Here is a 21053-nt window from a genome sequence, read left to right on the forward strand (position 1 = left end):
AGTTTACAGATACTGCTTATGTATAGTCTATATATTACACACACATGTACAAACAAGTTTCATGAAAAAATACTTAGACCTGCTGTCTGCAATACCCTCTAGTTATTTTTATTTAGTGTTTTATTTTTCTAAAAATGGTCAAGACCCAGGGCATAAACTTCGTGATCTGCTAGTTCTTCATGATTCTTGAGGTCTGAAAAAAAACTGGCTTTAGAGCCATCTACCACTAACTAGCTGGGTTAACTTGGGCAAATAATTTACTGAGTAGCCAGATAAAATCATATCCTCCTAGATGGCCTGGATGATCTATGGATAATTTTTAAAACTGAGGATGGGTGTTTTGTTTCTGTTTGTTTTATGAAAGCAGTGTTCAGGGTCTACCTAAATGATCAACAGTGAGGCAAACGGAATTTGCCTTTCTCTAAAGTTGTTGATGGGAATTGAGAGTATTTACTCAGTTTGCTACTCAGTGATTTGCATATTACTAATGTGAGGATTTGTGTTTTATTCATCTTTCCCACCTGTTTCTACCCTTCAACCATTCATTTTCCCATACAATTGATCAACCATCCAGAGATTGAAAAACAGGATGTGTTTAGAAAAAGAGAAATCTTATCACCTCAAAAAAATATGTAAAGCAAAACAAATGGTTAATGAGTGGGGGGAGAAGTCCTGAAACTGTGAGTTTTTTTATTTGGACAAAATGGATGGAGAAGTGCTGAGCTAGGAGAAGAGCAGTGAGGAGCCAGGGCTGAAGAGCTAGATACTTTGGTCATCTTGAATATCACCACTTCCCATTCATACAAGAGCTACTCTATTCATTTTTAGAGATATAAATTCATCATTGCCAATATGCTGTTTCTCAGAGTGTCTCTGAGGGTTACTTGCATTACACTTGATTTGGGGTTTATATTTAAAATACAGATTCCAGGGTTCTGCCTGGAATACAAACCTGGGGGCAGGGTCTTGGGGATCAACATTTTAACATTGTCCTCAGGTGAGTCATGTTCATATTGAAGTTTTGAAAACTAGTGATTTAACATTTAAGGGAAAAAATGAGGGAAGAGTTTTTGCAAGTACAGCTGTAACTTCCTTTCTTCCATCTAATTTGGCTGATTTATCAATACCATCCTTCCTTCTTCCTCTGTCTGCCCCACTTGCTGCTTTTGCTTCTAAGTAAAGAGATGATCCTTATTTGTGCTGATCTCAGGAGGACTGATTTCAAGGTCTTACAATGGACCTGCAGTGATATGAGCAAATTCCTGGTGAAGGAGCAATTTCCAGTAAATGTTCTTGATCTTCAAAAGCAGCATATACTAAAGAGACTCAAAACTAAGACACTGACAAACTGCTTTGTTTGCACTGAATAGTTTTAAATGCATTTTATTATGTATAAAGACAATATCCAGATTTGTCTCCAGGTTCTATTTTTGATCGTGTAGGGTTGTAAACCACTGCCCTATGCAATGCTTATTATTTCTCTTCCTCCATTCCCATCCAGCCCCTCATCTTTGTTGCCCCTACCTTTGTCATAGACTCACATCCTATATGTGTCTCACGTCAAACAGACTTCATGGAATAGAAAACTTTGTTCTGGTTACACAAAACAATGGTTTAAATGACAGGGGTAATTAAAATGTGGGTCACCGGAGAGTAGCAACTGTCCTCATCTGACACCCACAATCAGATTCCTCCCTCCCTCACCCTGCATCTCTTTCCTTCCTATCCTGAGCTGGAAAAGAGCTGGGCAGGTGAAGAGCTCTTGCCTTCAAAGGGTAGATCCCATGCCACAGATACTTTAAAACAAAGATGAGGCCTCCAACAATTCCCCTTATCCACAGTGAGTTCACAAACCCAGACATAAATAGTTAAGGCCTGGATAAATGCTGTGGGAGTTTGGGAACACTCTGTGGTAAATATTTTAATTCCGGGGAATCTCAATAAGTCACCAGAATGCCACTAAAAATAAAGTTTACAATTGAGAGATACTCCTCAGGGGATCCTGGAAATTATTTCATTGACTTAATACTCTAGAACTAATAACATAAGTGAGTGTCACACAAATGAAATAGTCACCTTGTGACTCATTTCCTTTGGTAATCATACCTAGGTGAACTGACTAAAGAATTTAATTAACTTATTTATTTTTGTAGGCTCATCATAAAAGAATGAGAAATAGTTTTTTTCTTTTCCCCACTATTTCCTTGAAAGGACAGGAAAACCGTTCTGTTCTGAGAGAGATGTGTTCCAAGCAGAAACTAATAAATAACAATTTCAGATACTGAAAATTCCTGTAAGAGAAAAAAGAAAACAAGTCAGGGTAATATGGTGAAGTGCACAGGTGTGAGGTTTCTTTAGTTATGGTGGTCATGGAATGCATAACTAAATGCATAGGTGATATCTGAGAAATGAATCCATGAAGATAACCACAGAAAGATCTGCCAAAAGAGCGTATTTGGCCGGGGGAAGAAACACGAGCAAAGACTATAAGGGTGGAACAAGCTTGGCAAGTTCCAAGGATGGAAAGAAGATAATTGTGGCTAGAGGATAGAGTAAGGGAGAGGTATGGTGGATCAAATAATATCATCAAGAGCCTTGAGGACTAAGGGGAGAGGTTGGATTCTACTTGCAATGAAAAGCCACCAGATGGTTTAAAGCAGGGTAGTTGTCTGATGAATGTTCTAAAAATACAACTCTAGCTATGGTATGAAGAATGGAATGTAGAGCGGCCTTGCATTCATGGAGGCAGGAAAGTCTGTAGGAGCTGTTTCTGTAGACCACGTTCAAAATATAATTTGAAAGTAGAACCAATAGTACTTATTGAGGGATATTAGTAGTAAGGGATAAAAGGAAATTAAGGGATATACACACACATTTGTATATATTTATATGCATTACACATATACTTGTATATATTTATATACAATAAATATATATGTATGTATTTAATATGCTTTTCCAGAGTAGGATACTACAGCCAGTTTCATATTATGTGCATTCTCTAAATTAAGGAAGTCTGAAAACGAAACAGAAACTTCCTTGGAAAATGAACTACTGGAAATTAGTCTAAACCAATCAAGACAGTCATGATTTCTAAAGAAGAAATTACAGTCTTTTCTGGAAATGGAGAAGTTGGTGGCACTCTGTTGGCAGTGTTTCAAAGCCATGCTCTTGAGGCTTGCTATTAACCAGGCTCCAGTTACTTTGGAGAAATTCACAAGAAGGGATGTGTCAGGGACAAGTGCAAAGGGCTCTGGGTTGTGGTTAGAGCACTGTTTTAACAAGTACAAAGAAGGAAAGCTTCAGAGGCTGAGAAATGCCATCAGGTGAGGCATCAGCACTTAGGTAAGTGTGTGAACTCTGGAGATGAACTGTTTTACTTCCTTACAGAATATGACGGGGTGGAGATAAATGGAAAAGCATAGGTTTAATTCATGCCTGTGTATGAACAAGCCAAATAGAAATGTGTGAATTATAGACTAGAGTTATAAACATTTCACAACCCCAAGTAAAGGCCTCCAACCCAGAAGTTCTTGCTGATTTTGTGCTAATCAGAGCTGAAAAAGCAAAAGAGGGATGCAGTAGCATTTTTGGAGTGAGATCGAATAATGACATTCCTGGGGAGTCGAACAATGTAGACATACTTCTACCCCATGAAGACCAACTCTCCCAAGGCAGGGTTCCAGGGGCTAGAGATGAGGAGTCTCTCCAAACCCAGTAAAGGCTAACTTAAGTTTGGATTGGAAAAGGTGAGCTTATTTTACTTCTGGTGTAGAAAACTTGGTCTCAAGCAAAATCACTGGGTATCCTTTACCCTGTATTTCACATACTCCAATAGTTATGGCAATAGCAATAACCCTCATTTGCTTGGTTTTTGTGAAAAGGGTAATTAATGCCTTCTGTGACTACAAACATTTTAACACAGTTAACTCTTCCTTTTTCATGTGTTGTTGGGTGGCAAGAGGAAGATGGAGACATGACATGGTAAAGAATAGATTCTAACATTGACACATGTTACCTGTTATCAGGTTTGTTTGGAAGAACTCTGATGGACACCACTAGGCCAAGCTATCCAGCACTTGAGGGATGCTTACCACAGAAGGTAGAGAAAAGAAAGAAGACTGAGGTCCAGGTGTGTGTGTGTGTGTGTGTGTGTGTGTGTGAGAGAGAGAGAGAGCGTGTATGTGTGTGTATGTGTCCCTGAGTGACACAAAGAGATACTATGTCCTTCTTGTGAATAACTGCAAAGAAGTGGGAATATATAATGAGAGAGGAAAAAACAAACTGTTTTTCCTACTCTTACACTCAACTCAGCACAGAACATTTCTAGTTACCAATATGTGCATGGATTTTTTCCTACACACCAAGCAGTTCTCCAGTGAACATCACCTGAGTGTCCTATAATTCAGTTCAATTCCGACATAATCTATAGAAAGTTAAAGTTAAATCTCACAGGTAAAGGGCTCAGTCCCACAAGGCTGCCCCAACTTCAGATGCCAATAGATGGTCCAGGCCTCTGAGACTCTTGACTGACTGGCTTTAAATTCTGGATCCCCATGACCCCCTCGTTGGGTTTGATTAATTTCCTAGAGCAGCTCACAGAACAGGGGGAAACAGTTAACTTACATTTACCAGTTTATTATAAAGGATATTACAAAGGATACAGATGAACAGCCGGATGAAGAGGTACATAGAACAAAGTATGGGGGAAGGGGTGCAGAGCTTCCATGCCCTCTCTGGATAGGCCCCACTCCAAGCACCTCCATGTTCAGCACCCCAGAAGCTCTCCAAATCCCCTCATTTAGGGATTTTTATGGGGACTTCATCATGTACACATCAGCAATTGTTAACTCAATCTTTAGCCCCTCTCCCCTTTTCACAGGATGGGGTAAGGGCTGAAAGTTCCAAGCTTCTAATATGGCTTGGTCATTCTTATGACCAGCCCCCATCTAGAAGCCCATCAAGAGTCACTTCTTGAGAACTAAAGATGCTCCTATCACTAAGGAAATTCCAAGGGATCAGGAGCTCTGTGTCAAGAACGGGAGTCAAAGATCACATAGAACAAAAGATATACCTAGCACACCTATCACTCAGGAAGTTACAAGGGTTTTAGGAGCTGTGTGCTGGAAAATGGGGACAGAAACTAAATGTATATTGTTATAATATCACATATAATAAGGTAGATCATTTTACTCATCGGAGTTCAGGAACTATTCTCTGTCATTTTTATATACATTCAGAGTAGGAGACTAGGTTGAATTTCACAGGACTGCAGGAGGCCGAGATTCACAGGCTGAGAATGGGGTCATGTGAGTTGCATGGGTTTCAAGAGAATGAAGTTAACAGGTTAGGATAGTGCTATAGTGACTTCATAGTTGAGAAGGAGGATAGATATAAGCAGCTACTGTGAGTGGAAAAAAATAGGAAAGAGAGAAGTATCTAGAGAAGATTTTAGGAGTTTCTTGTTCAATATGCTGTGTGAAGCATTTGTGGGGACTCCTTAAGAAAGCGTAAGGTGAAGACCCTCATTATTCTTCAGTGCTTCAGGCATTCAGTTTATGTTTTCTTGGGATGCTATTATATGCTTGGACTGAACCATGTGAAGCCTCAGTTTTATTCAGGTTGCACTCTGAAATATAATCATTCTCAGGTCAAAAAAGCTTCCTTGACTTTGCTACCCCTTACATTTTTATCTTCTCCAATTAGTTTTTTTTTTTTTTTTTTTGAGACAGAGTCTCACTGTGTCGCCTAGGCTGGAGTGCAGTGGCGTGATCTCGACTCCCTGCAAGCCCCACCTCCCGAGTTTAAGAGATTCTCCTGCTTCAGCCTCCTGAGTAGCTAGGATTATAGGCATGGACCACCATGTCCAGCTAATTTTTGTATTTTTAGTAGAGATGGTGTTTCACCATGTTGGCCAGGATGCTCTCCATCTCCTGACCTCAGGTGATCCACCTGCCTCTGCCTCCCAAAGTGCTGGGATTACAGTGGTGAACCACTGTGCCTGGCCCAGTTACTCCTTTTCATGACAAACATCTATAAACTCTATCATTACCTTTAAAAACTATAAAATTAACAACAAAAAAACACACAAAAATTATAATAAATATTAAAATAGCAGTAATAGTAAAACATAGACCATTTTAAAAAGTCAGACCCTATTTTTGTGATTTACACATATTAGCTCATTTAAATCTTACAACAATCCTATAAGGAAGGTACTATTATTGCCTCTATTTTACAGATGTGGACACTGAGGCATAGAGCTTAAGTAACTTGTCTAAACAACACAGCAAGGAGATAGCACAGCTGCGATTTGAACCCAGATATCTGGCTCCAATGTCTATGCACTTAACTGTTGTGCAAGGGTGTAGTGAAATTAGCATCCTTATTCACTGCTGGCATGGTGTTTTTGTTCAACCCCAAAAAGTTAAACATAGAGTTACCATATGACGCAGCCATTCCTCTTCTACATATATATCCAAGAGGATTGAAAACATACATTCACACAAAAACTTAGCAGCATTATTTATAATAGCATAAAAATGGGAACAATCCAAATGCCCCACAATTTTGAATAAACAAAATATGGTATATCCATACATTGGAATACAGAGATAAAAAGATACTAAGTACTGGTACATGCTACAACTTGGATGAACCTTGAAAATATTATACTAAGTAAAAGAAACCAGACACAGAAGGCCATAGATTATAGGTCGTATTTATATAAAATGTCCAGAATAGGCAAATCCATAAAAACTGAAAGTAGGTTAGGAGTCCCCAGAAACTGGGGAATGGGAAGTGACTGTTAATGGGTATGAGGTTTCTTTCTGGGGTGATGAAAATGTTATGGAATTAGATGGTGGTGATGATTGTACAACTTTTTGAATATATTAAAAACCATTAAATTGTACGTTTTAAGGTGGTACATTTTATGGATGTAAATTTTATATCTCAATTTAAAAAATCTCTAGGTAGGGAGAGAACAGGATCTGAGTCCATTGATGCCATTGTATTACACTGCCACATGGTGTCACCGTTGAGGAATGGACGACGTCCAAAGAAGGCTTACACAAAGCTTGTGTCCAGGTCATGTCCAAGGTACAGAGGTGCCCCAGGATTGGAGTGAAGATTAAAATCCAAATTTTGGGGAGCACCATCGCAGAATGATTTAATATTAAAGAGCTTCTAGCCTCAGTCCCACACTGTGCAACTATTTGCAGTCCTTCACAGACTGAAGTTCTTGGCTAAACCTGGTTCCCAGATCAATGGGTAAATTCAAATCCTTGTGAAAGCATCTCTGTTAAAAGGAGATATCTCTAGGCACATCTTAAACTTCCAAACACTTTATTTTTGAAAAACTGCTTCTTTATGGAGGTCCAAGGAAATATTGAGCAATTTCACTGTCCTGGGATAGGGAGCATCATATGAGTTGGGGATTTTACATCAATTTTCTCTAAAATATTTATCTACTTAACTCAGTGTATACACATATATACATAAATATGTATGTGTGTGTGTGTGTGTGTGTGTGTATATATATATATATATATATATATATCCAGCAATGGAAGTTGTTATATAGACACTTATTGAAAATCCATTAGCTGTTAAAAATGGTAAATGTAAATGCAATGTAGCAACATAAAAATCCTTGCACTATAATGCAAGATGATATAAAACACATATTTATATATGTGTAAAAATATACACATATAAATTCCAAAATTCATACAACTGAAAATAATTCACATACTTGTTAAAGTTATATGCCATTTGATACTGAAATAAATTTCCTTTTACCCTCTTACTCCACATTTTATAAAATGTGTCCAATATCTATACCAAGACTTTTTTCTTCATTCCCTGGGCATAGTTTTCTATGGTCACTTTTTTCCACTTATGTTTTAAAATTATGAACATCATACATACAAGAATATTTATAATGTGTATGTTCAGGTTAAGGTGTATCCATCAGGAATCAGTGGTTTGACTAAAGAGATATTAGTGAAGCCACTACTAAAAGGGGCATGACTAAGTTAAGAGAACCATCCAGGTGAGGCATCCAGAGTCTAGCAACAGCAGGAAGATTGTTCTGTCTCTAGGCTACATAGTAAGGGAGAAAAGTGTTTCCAGAGCCCATGGTGTTGGAGCCATGGAGAAGGGACCACTTGCCAAGAGCTGCAGTGGTGGAGAAACACAACCAACACCAGATACTCAGCCCCAAACAGAAAAAGAACAGAGAAAATATACCCTGATGTCTTTTTCCTCCTGCCTCCCGTCTGCCTGAATGCCTCCCACAGCCCAAATCCAAATGGAAACCAGCTGAGGAAAGCCCAGGTGATGCTGTCCAAAGAGATCAGCTTAATTAGATCTTGACCTTGGCCTGCAGTGTTCATCCTTGCAGAGTCAGTGTTAGCAAGAATCCTGCTAAGTCAGTTTAGCAAGGATTTCCCCTACCCTTGATGTCTCTTCTTAGTAATTTTCCATTCACTGCCCCTATCCTCACTCACTCAACCTGCTCCTTGGCTATAAATCCCCACTTATCCTTACTATATTCAGAATTGAGCCCAGTTCTTTACCAAGGTCTCTTTTCCCCTGTTTCAAAGGTGATTAATAAAAATCTATTTTTACTGCTTTAACCTATTGTCCACCTTTGATTTTCTTTAACAAGCCCCATCAGCCACCATATTGCCTTGAGGTGATGTCAGTTCAGGTATATTCTCACCTAGAAGCTACATTGTAGTATTTATCTCCACCAGTACCCTTCATGCAGGGTAATAGGAAAAGAGGGTCAGGGAAGAAGTAATTAACATTTTAAATGTAGAGCTACTAGAATTCTTGCCTCTATAGCTGTTGCAACACTAAAATTAATAATCATAGCTTCCTACTCATTTACTTACATTTCTCCTTCCCTACGCCAGGACCTAGGTAGATCAGGATTTTTTTCCTGGTATGGTGCGTCAACACTTGAATTTCTGCATGACCTGAAATTTCTGCATTAATTCAATTATCTGATAATCGTTATTATTGTACATGGTAGGGTTAAGAAGTGCCCAGTGAATCTCTAGGTGTCATTCGTACTTCTCATGCCCTCAATATATAGATGTAACCCAATTTCCCCTTGGTAATTGGGATCAATCATCCCATTCTATCACTATGCGGAACCAAAATGACCAGAGGGCAGTTTCAGCTTTCAATTCAATGAATTGAAATTCAGTTCCATTCAATCCAGTGACTGGGTCCTCTAGCGGAAGCATTTCTTCCTTTGGATCTAGGCTTCCAAACACAATAAGCTCAAGCTTGTAGAAATGATGTGCTGGGTATTTTCTATTTATCCCTCCGGGCATCGTGCCTAGGAGGCTGACCTCCACAGACTGTATAGACCTAGCTCCCTTGTCTTCTGGCTTCCTGGTGGATCCAGCCAATGGAAGACCCCAGTTGGTTATCAGAGCTGGGAGAACAGAGAGCTGGGTCTCCTCCACTCTGTCCCTGCTTTGGGCTGAGGTCCCAGCATTGGCTACAACTATAGAATCTCACCCTACTTCGTGAAAAGTTGGCATTGCTTGCTTTCCTCTACTGAACATCATAGTTCCAGTTGGTTACTCTCTCCTACAGCCACAGCTACCGATCCCGCCTGGTTTTAGTAACTCCGCCCTTCCCCCATCCCCTCAGCCCTAGAGTTAGTAACAGCTCCCCGCTGCTACTGGTTACTACTGTTTATTGAAGGCTATGTGTCAGACACTGTGCTAAGTGCCTATGTATATTATCTCATTTAGTCCTCTCAACCCTATAGATGGCTTTACTCCTACTGCACAGGTGACGGTCATAGAGTGACAATGACAGAGCTAGAAATTGAAGGTAGGTGTGTTGATGCTAAAGTCTGTGCACTCAAACACGATTCCTTACTTCTTGTATCAGTTGTTAACCTCCCTTAAAGGGTGTAAAAGCTCCACAAGGCTTTGCTCCTGGTAACCCGCCCATTCCCATAACTGGAAAACAGATGCTGTTGCAATTTCCCCATCCAGCCATTCAACAAATAGTATCTGGAATGTGGGACCCACGCTCCAGAATCCTGAGGGCTGCTGTTGAGAGCATCAGGATACGCCCAGGAGGTCAGGGCAGTGTTCACTCACACGCTGGGCCTAGAGGAGGTTACATGACTTCTCCACCGCTGTGGTGGTGAACAGGGACCTTCCCGAAGCCCCAAGACTGATGAAGTTCATGCTATTTTTCCAAGCCATTTGGTAGCAAAGAACAGAGTGCCAACAATTCAAGTATTCTCTCAATGAGGCTGGGAGAGAAACTTGGCTTACTCAAGATAGAAATTGCTAGTGAGATTGAGACGAGATAAGACATCTCTCAGAGCAGCAGGGAAGAAAGACGGCTCTATCCAAAAGAGATTGAGTAATTTCGGTCAAGTCTGTTCTTTTTCGTTTCCGTCTTATCTTTATGCTTCTTTAATAGTGGCAATTTAACAGATAAGGGAACACAGGCCTTATAACTGAGAATTCCACTCCGCTTCCTCGGCTTCCTCTCAAAAAACTGGCAGCTGAGTTGCCGCAGTTTTTAATTTGCCCCCTTTGACCTGCCTCTCCCACATCCGGTCGCCGGGCGCCTCTCCCGGAAGAACACACCAGGCTTCTCCCGTCGGCGTGCTGGCTCTTTAAAGAAGCCGGCGGCTGCGCGGATTGGCTGAGGCACGTCATCTACTATGACTCGGCTCCAATCCTGAGGCTGGGTGGGGCAAGACCCTGTCCCTGCCGCAGGCGAAAGGAGCCCGGGACTGGGAGCCACTGCACGGGTCGCCTGGTCCCCGCGCCTCCGCTGCCCAGTGAGTGAACACCGGCCGCAGGCGGGTGGGGGAAGGATCAGCCCGGCCACGTTAGCCAGCGGGATCTCCTGCGCTCCGGGCTGCCAGGCCGCGCTGGGCGCCCGCTCCTCGTGAGCGCCGGCCCTTGGCTCTCGCATTGCCCGGTGCTGATAGGTATTGCCAACCTCGTTCCATTAGAGTGCGTTCTTGTCGCCTGGCGTGGACTCGGGATCTCTCCGTAGCGTTATAATAGTGTTGAGAAAAACTGTCAGAGTGCTATCAACAGAAATCAGCACACCATTGCAGGAAATACCTAAATTACAGTAATTGGCCTTGGGGAGTGTGAGGGTGGTGGTAATTAAGAAAACCTCCGGAAGCTGTAGGCTTTGAGCTGGTATTTGCTGGGGGAAGTGGCTTAGGTTGAGTGGAATGCAAGTATTTATGGAAAGTGATTGTGGTGAGACGGTCAGTCATACATTTAGGTATTGTGTCATTTGATTAGGAAGTAAGCGCAGTAATTCCGATGACAATTCATGGAATTAATCCCCCCCGCCCCACCAAGTAAAATCAAATGCAGGTACTCAGGGGTGACCAGAAAAAAGGCTGTGTGGAACTTCCAGCCTCCACCTCCCCCCACCCCCCAAGAAATACACCTTTCCATGGTAATCCATAGCTCACCTGAGGCAGGGCTGAAGCATTAAAGACCCCTTTCAAGATCTCAGAAGGACTCAAAGGGAAAATGAAGATAGAGGGATTGAAATCAGCATTCTCTGCAAAGCATCACTCTGAGACACAGTGGTGTTTAAACTGTATAAATAGCAAGACATTTTTTTACCCATGGTAAAAAGTGTTAGAATTTTTTAAAGACTTACCTTATACAAATGAGTGAAATCAAAGTTACCCCTATTGCAAGGTCAACTTTTATTTTCTGATATGTATTTTGTGAGCAAGAGGAGACAGCTAAAAGTGTTCTGGACACCCTAGGGAATATTCCCAGACTTTGGGAAATGACTGTCAGGAATGGGGAAGTTGGGCAAGGAGAGGTGGTTGAAAATAGGGAACTCCAGGGTGAAATTTACAAGGTGTGGTGCATTTATCCTCAGGTGTTGTTTCCCATAAGGAAGCTCTTCTTCCTGCTTTGCTTTCACCTTTAACCCTTCCAGCTGGGAGCGTCCTCTAACACATTCAAACTACAAGTCCAGACCCAAGAAAGCAAGGCCTGGAAAGAGGTAAGTCTAAATACTAACTTCTTAGACAGTGTTTCTTTCCCAGATGACTGACATAAGGACTGTCTCCCTTTTCAGGGGAGATCCCACCCCCTTATAAACAGGAGCACTTTAAAGCATACAGCTCTGTGATATACAGGGTGTGTGGAGGAATGGTACTAGAGGACAGTTATTTTCTTTATAAATGTTTGCCGCAGGTGTAAAAATGTAGTTATCCACTCCTATGTTCAGAAGAAAAATAGGGACTGGGAAGTGGCCTGAGCCACAGTTTTTCTTACATCTCTCATGCTTTGTGCAAACATTTAAGGGAAGTAGACATGATGGAGCCTCAAGATGAATAATATCTTGCTCCTAACCTCAGGCAGCTTCTGGTCTGCTGTTAGAGATGAGTCTCGTGGGGCTTTCAAGGTTTGGAGAAAGGAAAGAACTGCCAAATCACCCTGCTCTCAGTGAGTGGCCTCTAACTCTGGTCACAGGGTGCTGGAGTGGCACAGTGGCAGAGGAGGAGGGAAACCTCACCACCTCGGACCTGTTCAGCACTGTGCCTCTTCATCCTGGTAAGTGGTTTGGTATCCTGTGCTCAGCTTTGAAGCTGACATGTATTTTGTGAGCAAGAGGAGATCGCTGAAATTGTTTCGGCACAGAGCCCTGCAACTCCAGGGTGTGTCCTTGCCCAGAATACAAGGAAGTCACTGAAGTCTTGCTTACAGCTCCCACTCACCTGGAATCCCGTTAGCAGGGATAACCCATCTTTCGTGACATGAAATACCCTCTCTCTCTCTTCATCTTCTTCTCGACCAGAACCCAGAAATTACTGTTGAGGATATATAAAGTAGAAGCTCTGTCTGGGCTTCCCATAGAATACTTGTGAACCCTGGCTGTAATGAATTAGGACTGGCCGTTCTTACCTAAGGTTCACAAACCTACTCAACAGCCTGTTGAAGAGAAAAGGTATCAGCAACATTGTTGAGAAGGATAGAGCAGTTGTAACTTTCCCTGAGTTTTTCAATATTATGAAATGCAATCAACAACTGACTCAAGATCTTCTTTACCCACCCAGTTGGATTTAGAACAAAAATTGGAGTTCTGTTTCATGTAGAGTTGAAAGCCCACTTAAAAACTTATGTAAGATAGACACTACCGTGTATTTGTCTAAAAAGTCCATTCCCAGGACATTTAAGTATCGTATGTTTTTCCATTTTTGAAAACTTTAGTACATACTAGCTTGGAGAGACTGAGAGTGAAGCTGGAGGAGGATGGTTAAGGCTGTCAGCAGTGGGTGGATGGAAATAAGAGGCATGAAGGAGAGGGACAGGAACTGTGGTGGGATGATAGGAAGAATAACTGATTTATTGACGTTGAGACAGCTTAGTCTTCTTAAAATGCAAATGAAAAGAGCACAAAGAAATATGTTCTCAAGATGCACAAGGCATCTTCTGAATCACCCTTCCTCAGATGCAAAGGTTCTGGTGCCTAACTGTATGGAGGTAAGAGGATGGATGGTATCCACCCTGCCCCTCACAAAAAAAGGGAGTTGTTTTTTTCTTCAAGAATTCAGTTCTTCAAGATTTATGATGGGAAAAAAAATCAGGAAACAGCTACATACTTAAGAGCAGTGAAAGATTTTGGAAATTATCTAGTTCAGTCAGTTGGTATTAGGTGAGTAAAATGGTGGCCAGGCTCGTTAAGTATGCCTTAGGTCAGGCAGCTAGTTGGGAGCAAGGAATAGAATCCACACTGTGTGGCTAGATCAGAAATTTTCCTTTTCTATTTTTTACTTTGTCATAAGCCCAAGGTAGTTCAAAGCAGAGCATACAAGGATGCATGTAGTATATTATTAGAAATCTCTTCGCTTTTTTTAAATTTTAGGTCAAGATGGGGTTTATATTTTCAAAATCTATGAATGAAAACATGAAAAATCAAAAGGAATTCATGCTTATGAATGCTCGACTTCAGGTATGTTTTAAAATAATTAAGCTATTATGTTGTTACAATGTTTAAAGTTTCTACCACATGAGTTCCAACCCTACATTCTCTTTGATCCCCCAAAATAAAATGTTCTTGGGCTGCATCCGCAAAACCAAGATGAAATGGATTACTAATTATCTGGTGAGGGGACTAGTTTAAATCTGCAATCCAGATAAATTTGTGTAAAAATTTCCATTCTGTAGGAAGAGATAACTGCTTAGAGTATGTGGTACCCAGAATCATGCCCCCTACCCCGAAAGATAATGTTTGCGATGGGGAAATTATCCTGGATTATGCAGATGGGTTCATTGTTATCTCAAAGGCCTTTTTTTGTTTTTTTTCTTTTGAGATGGAGTCTCACTATGTTGCCCAGGCTGGAGTGCTCGGCTCACTGCAACCTCTGCCTCCCAGGTTCAAGTGATTCTCGTGCCTCAGCCTCCCAAATAGCTGGGATTACAGGCTTGCGCCATCACTCCTGGCTAATGTTTGTATTTTTAGTAGAGACAAAGTTTCGCCATGTTGGCCAGGCTGGTCTCAAACTCCTGGCCTCAAATGATCTACCCTCCTCAGCCTCCCAAAATGCTGGGATTACAGGTCTGTGTGCCTGGCCCACAAGGGTCTTTATAAGAGAAAGAAGAAAGCATGAGAGTCAGTGTTAGAGAGATTTGAAGATGCTACACTGCTGACTTTGAAGATTCCGTAAGGGTCATGAGTCAAGCAATTCAGGAAGCTCCTCGAGACTGGAATAGGCAAAGAAACAGATTATTTTCTAGACCCCTCACAGGGATGCAGTCCTGCCATCCCATTTTGGACTTCTGACCTCAGAACTATAAGATAATAGATTGGTGTTGTTTTAAACCACTAATTTTATATAATTTGTTACAGCCGCAATAGGAAACTAACATGGAGTATGAAATCTTAACATTGGATTTAGACAATGGCTTGACAGAAAAGATCAAAGCACTGCAGAAGATTATCTAATTGCCTAATACAGGTTGTAAAAAACATTTTAAAATGTTGCAAGTCAAAAAATCAAGTCTTAAGTTTGACCTGAATTATTTTTCTAGGAGTTCAGACAAAGATGTCTAGGCCTCTGGCCCAGTATAGCCCTGGGAGTAGAACGCCCTCCTGTAAGGCATGAAGCTAGTGTTTAAAAATGAGGACTAAAGCCAGACTGCCTGGGTTTGAATCCTAGTCCCGCCCTTGACTAACTGTGTGACTTGTGCCTCAGTCTCCTGCTCTGTACACTGGTGGTAATAATACTCCCTTCAGAGGGATGTTTTAAAGATTAAAGATGAGGGCCGGGCGCGGTGGCTCACGCCTGTAATCCTAGCACTTTGGGAGGCCAAGGCGGGTGGATCACGAGGTCAAGAGATCGAGACCATCCTGGTCAACATGGTGAAACCCCGTCTCTACTAAAAATACAAAAAATTAGCTGGGCACGGTGGCGCGTGCCTGTAATCCCAGCTACTCAAGAGGCTGAGGTAGGAGAATTGCCTGAACCCAGGAGGCGGAGGTTGTGGTGAGCCGAGATCACGCCATTGCACTCCAGCCTGGGTAACAAGAGCGAAACTCCGTCTTAAAAAAAAAAAAAAAAAAAAAAAAAAAGATTAAAGATGAAGTATAGTATATAGAACAATGCCTCAAGTTTTTAGAAAAATGCTTTTCACCCCATAAGTATTTGTTGCTGTTGTTACTGTTGTTTTTAATGACTGACAAGAGTCATTAAAAACGTAAGTTATGCAACAGTTGAAAAATGGACGACTGAATTACTGTAACAGAGCAGTGACCTAGGGGAGACCAAGTATTAGGTTTACAAATCAGCCAAGTGTCAAATGCTTAGCATGTCCTTGTCAAACACCTTTGGAAACTACAGGGTTTTTACTCTTACTTTAGTCCCCATGATGTCAGGGTTTGTGAAGGGTCTGGGATTTTACCTTACTTGCAAGCTAACATGTTAGCCTGTTACAGAAGACTGGAGACACCTACATTGGAGCCAGAGGGCTTTATTACTCAAAGCACAGCAAGCAGCATGAGCGTGGTGGTGTTAATTCCCCACATCCACCAAAACTCAGTCAGGTGACAAAGATAGGCATGGGTGAAATGAGAGCTATGCACTCAGAGGATTTGTGTTACAGCTGAGTAGCATCGAGCTTAGGGAAGCTACTGCTTTCACAGTGGACCGTGAGCAAGGGGTGGGTTGTGGCAGGGGAGAGGCTGGGAGCTACTTTCCTTGTAGTTGTCATGTCCTGATTGACCCACCCCAAAATGGAGACCTCAGGCCTGGGAGTTACAAGCCTCCATAAGCCAGGAGTTCATTTGTAACTAGAGCTCAGCAGCAGACCAATGATTGCTTCCCCTTTCTGAAATGGGTGTGTTATGTGTTGAAATGTGTCCCTCCCAATTCATATGTTGAAGCCTTCACCCCTAGTACTTCAGAATGTGATCTTGTTTGGAGATAGGGTCTTTACAGAGGTAATCAAATTAAAATGAGGTCCTTAGAATGGGCTCTAATTCAGGGTGACTGATGGCTTTATGAGAAGAAGAAATTTGGACACAGGACCATACAGTTCATACTGGGACCATTCATACTGGGAGCATACAATGTGAATATGAAGACAGCTGTGTACAAGCCAAGGAAAGGAGCCTGGAATAGTTGCTTCTCTCACAGTCTTAGCCAGGAACAAACCCTGTAAACACCTTGATTTTAGATTTCTCCCCTCCAGAAGACAGACAATAAATTTCTGCTGCATAAGCCATCCAGTTTGTGGTTCTTTGTTATGGCAGCCCCAGCAACCTAATACAGGATGTATTTGGTGCCTGTGCCCAGCAGGTGGTGCTGCTGTACTGGGCAGTGGTCTCACTGGAGCTTGATGATTTTTCTCTCTCTCCCTGGGATTCTATGTTTCTGTTAGACCACCTGGAAAGGGTCTGGGAATCCCTGACTGGGAAGTCCCTTCTAGTCACTGTGAGTTTTATAATACAAGCATGTAATACATCAGTGTCATTGTACATTTGTATGTAGCGGGGAGGGAGAGTGTTGACACGCGTCACAGTATCTTGAATTGGCTAAAGGTCCCTTTAATTTTTCTTCCTTGCTGTGAAGTTGGCTCACAGTCTATCAGTTGAATTCAGATACTTTCCCCTGCCTAGTCAGAACGCAGACATGGCCAAGCATGATACTCACGCCTGTAATCCCAGCACACTGGGAGACCAAGACAGGAGGATTGCTTGAGTCCAAGAATTCAGGACTATCCTGGGCAACATAGTGAGACTCCTTCTCCATTGAAACATTTAAAAAAATTAGCCAGGCATGGTATTACACGCCTATAGTCCCAGCTACATAGGAGGCTGAGGTGGGAAGATTGTTTGAGCCCAGGAAGGTCAAGGCTGCAGGGAGCTGAGATCATGCCACTGCACTCCAGCCTGGGTGAGACCCTATCTCAAAAAAACAAAACAATGATAAAAGAACAGAGACCAAAGAGTTTAACATAGGTATTTCAAGGGTGGTCAGAGTAGTTTCAAGAGATTATGCTGTCTCCAGCTAGGGGAGAAATCAAGAGTGCAAAGGGGCAGGGAGGACTTTTTGTCCTTTGGCTTCTCGTTCCAGAATGGGTGCTGCTTCCTCTCTTATGTTCTCTGGCTCTGGAGAGGACTGCCGCTCAGAGCCATCATTATTTCAGCCTTTGCTGCTGCCACTGCACAGCCCTTCAGTCTTTGGAGCTCTGGGCCACCCCAATGCTTAGCATTCTTGCCTTCCCTGGGACCAAGTAGACTTTGGCACCCATTTCCAGTCCAACAAAGCCATAAAAGTTTGAGTCCCTCCCTTCCCTAATGTTCTCCAGCATACTGCCATAAAGCATCAGAAGTTGGAGGAGATGCAGGAGAGCGGTAAGGGAATGGAGGGAGACAGCGGCTCAGTGCCAGTAAGCAAGGCTTCGTATTTACTTTCCTTTTCAAGTGACCTCCTGCCACTGGGCTCAACAAACAAGTGTCTGATGCTTTTAGTCTACCCACAATTCTCTACCCTCATTGCTAACACCATTTTCAGCTTCGGGGATCCCTAGATTCAGTAGCCATAGCCATGTGGCCTTCTCTTTTGGTTGGATCATGGGGCTTGCTGCTAGCATGCCACCACCAAAGCACCATTAGGACACCGTGTTTCAACCCTACCTTTTGTTGTTCAACCACATTTAACACATAGGACGGTGAATAACCCTTATTCCACTTCCCCATCCTCACCATCTAGGCAAGAGCATTTACTACCATATCTCTGGGAATTTTCTCACGTCCTCTAACCCAGCCACCCAGGGCCCTGTGCCTTCTTTTCCAGAAAGTCAGATATCTCTATGAGCATCTCACCTTTGCCACCAAAACTATCAGGCCATGTAAAGTGTCTGGGATTTTATGCTACTTGCAAACAATAGTTCTCCTTATCTGTGGGCGATATGGTCCAAGAACCCCATTGGATACCTGAAATCATGGATAGTGCTGAAGCCTATGTGTACTATGGTTCTCCCAGTACATATATACTTATGATAAAGTTTCATTTGTAAATTAGCTACAGTAGGAGATTAACAATAACAAAAATAGAATAATTATAACATATAATAAAAGTTATCTGTATGTTCTCTTCTCAAAATATTATACTGTGCATCTTAGGCATAAGATATTTTTCTTTTTTAAAATTATTTTACTTTTAAGTTCTGAGATACATGTGCAGAATGTGCAGGTTTGTTACATAGGTATACATGTACCAGAGTGGTTTGCTGCACCCATGAACCCGTCATCTACATTAGGTATTTCTCTTAATGCTATCCCTCCCCTTGGCCCCCATCCTCCAACAGGCCCCAGTGTGTGATGTTCCCCTCCCTGTGCCCATATGTTCTCATTGTTCAGCTCCCACTTATGAGTGAGAACATGCGGTATTTGGTTTTCTGTTCCTGTGTTAGTTTGCTGAGAATGATGGTTTCCAGCTTCATCCATGTCCCTGCAAAGGACATGAACTCATTCTTTTTTATGGCTGCATAGTATTCCATGGTGTATGTGTGACATTTTCTTTATCCAGTCTATCATCGATGGGCATTTGGGTTGGTTCCAAGTCTTTGCTATTGTGAATAGTGCTGCTATAAACATACGTGTGCATGTGTCTTTATAATAGAACGATTTATAATCCTTTGGGTATATACCCAGTAATGAGATTGCTGGATCATATGGTATTTCTAGTTCTAGATCCTTGAGGAATCGCCACACTGTCTTCCACAATGGTTGAACTAATTTACACTCCCACCAACAGTGTAAAAGTGTTCCTATTTCTCCACATCCTCTCCAGCATCTGTTGTGTCTTGTCTTTTTAATGATTGCCATTCTAACTAGCATGAGATGGTATCTCATTGTGGTTTTGATTTGCATTTCTCTAGTGACCAGTGATGAGCTTTTTTTTCATATGTTTGTTGGCCGCATGAATGTCTTCTTTTGAAAAGTGTCTGTTTATATCCTTCACCCTTTGAAGGATATGATGGGGTTGTTTTTTTTTTCTTGTAAATTTAAGTTCCTTGTAGATTCTGGATATTAGCCTTTTGTCAGATGGATAGATAGCAAAAATTTTCTCCTATTCTGTAGGTTGCCTGTTTACTCTGATGTTTCTTTTGCTGTGCAGAAGTTCTTTAGCTTAATTAGATCCCATTTGTCTATTTTGGCTTTTGTTGCCATTGCTTTTGGTGTTTTAGTCATGAAGTCTTTGCCCATGCCTATGTCCTGAATGGTATTGCCTAGGTTTTCTTCTAGGTTTTTACGGTTTTAGGTCTTAGGTTTAAATCTTTAATCTTTATAGAGTTAATTTTTGTATTAAGTGTAAGGAAGGGGAAGGAGTCTAGTTTCAGTTTTCTGCATATGACTAACCAATTTTCCCAGCACCATTTGTTAAATAGGGAATCCTTACCCCATTGCTTGTTTTTGTCAGGTTTGTCAAAGATCAGATGATTGTAGATGTGTGGTGGTATTTCTGAGGCCTCTGTTCAGTTCCATTGGTTTATATATATGTTTTGGTACAAGTACCATGCTGTTTTGGTTACTGTAGCCTTGTAGTATTGTTTGAAGTTAGGCAGTGTGATGCCTCCAGCTTTGTTCTTTTTGCTTAGGATTGTCTTGGGTATTTGGGCTTTTTTTGATTCTATATGAAATTTAAAGTAGTTTTTTCTAATTCTGTGAAGAAAGTCAGTGATAGCTTGATGGGCATAGCATTGAATCTGTAAGTTACTTTGGGCAGTATGGTCATTTTCATGATATTGATTCTTCCTGTCCATGAGCATGGAATGTTTTTCCATTTGTTTGTGTCCTCAACTATTTCCTTGAGCAGTGGTTTGTAGTTTGAAGAGGTCCTTCACATCCCTTGTAAGTTGTATTCCTAGGTATTTTATTCTCTTTGTAGTAGTTGCAAATGGGAGTTTGCTCATGATTTGGCTCTTTGTTTGTCTATTATTGATGTATAGGAATGCTTGTGATTTTCGCACATTGATTTTGTACACTTTGCTGAAGTTGCTTATTAGCTTAAGGAGTTTTTGGGCTGAGATGATGAGGTTTTCTAAATTTACAGTCATGTCCTCTGCAGACAGATAATTTGACTTCCTCTCTTCCTATTTGAATACTCTTTATTTCTTTCTCTCTCCTAATTTCCCTGGCCAGAACTTGCAATATTATGTTGAATAGGAATGGTGAGGGAGGGCATCCTTGTCTTGTGCCAGTTTTCAAAGGGAATACTTCTAGCTTTTACCCATTCAGTATGATATTGGCTGTGAGTTTGTCATAAATAGCTCTTATTATTTTGAGATATGTTCCTTCAATACTTAGTTTATTGAGTGTTTTTAGTATGAAGGGATGTTGAATCTTGTCAAAGGCTTTTTCTGCATCTATTGAGATAATCATGTGGTTTTTGTCATTTGTTCAGGATTTTATTTCTCCTTTGCTTATGAAGCTTAGTTTGGCTGGATATGAAATTTTGGGTTGAAAATTATTTTCTTTGAGAATGTTGAATATTGGCCCCCACT

The 21053-nt window shown here is 41.4% G+C and overlaps 2 protein-coding genes across 2 annotated transcripts in view; both read left to right on the forward strand.

Moving 5' to 3' along the window:
* The first annotated feature begins 10697 nt into the window (after positions 1-10697).
* Positions 10698-21053, forward strand: part of PLGRKT (plasminogen receptor with a C-terminal lysine) — an 83180-nt gene continuing 72824 nt past the window's right edge. Inside the window, exons 1-3 of the mRNA XM_012454549.2 lie at positions 10698-10834; positions 11917-12042; positions 13909-13995. Of these exons, the coding sequence (XP_012309972.1) occupies positions 13915-13995 (81 nt within the window). The 5' untranslated portion in view covers positions 10698-10834; positions 11917-12042; positions 13909-13914. The remainder of the gene's footprint in view (positions 10835-11916; positions 12043-13908; positions 13996-21053) is intronic.
* Positions 13924-21053, forward strand: part of LOC105718736 (prorelaxin H1) — a 93163-nt gene continuing 86033 nt past the window's right edge. Inside the window, exon 1 of the mRNA XM_064361469.1 lies at positions 13924-13995. The gene's annotated coding sequence lies outside the window, so the exon portion shown is untranslated. The remainder of the gene's footprint in view (positions 13996-21053) is intronic.

The sequence above is a fragment of the Aotus nancymaae genome, unplaced genomic scaffold (assembly GCF_030222135.1).
Source record: "Aotus nancymaae isolate 86718 unplaced genomic scaffold, 86718_ANA_hifiasm-v0.15.2.pri h1tg000041l, whole genome shotgun sequence".
In the NCBI taxonomy this organism is placed as follows: Eukaryota; Metazoa; Chordata; class Mammalia; order Primates; family Aotidae; genus Aotus; species Aotus nancymaae.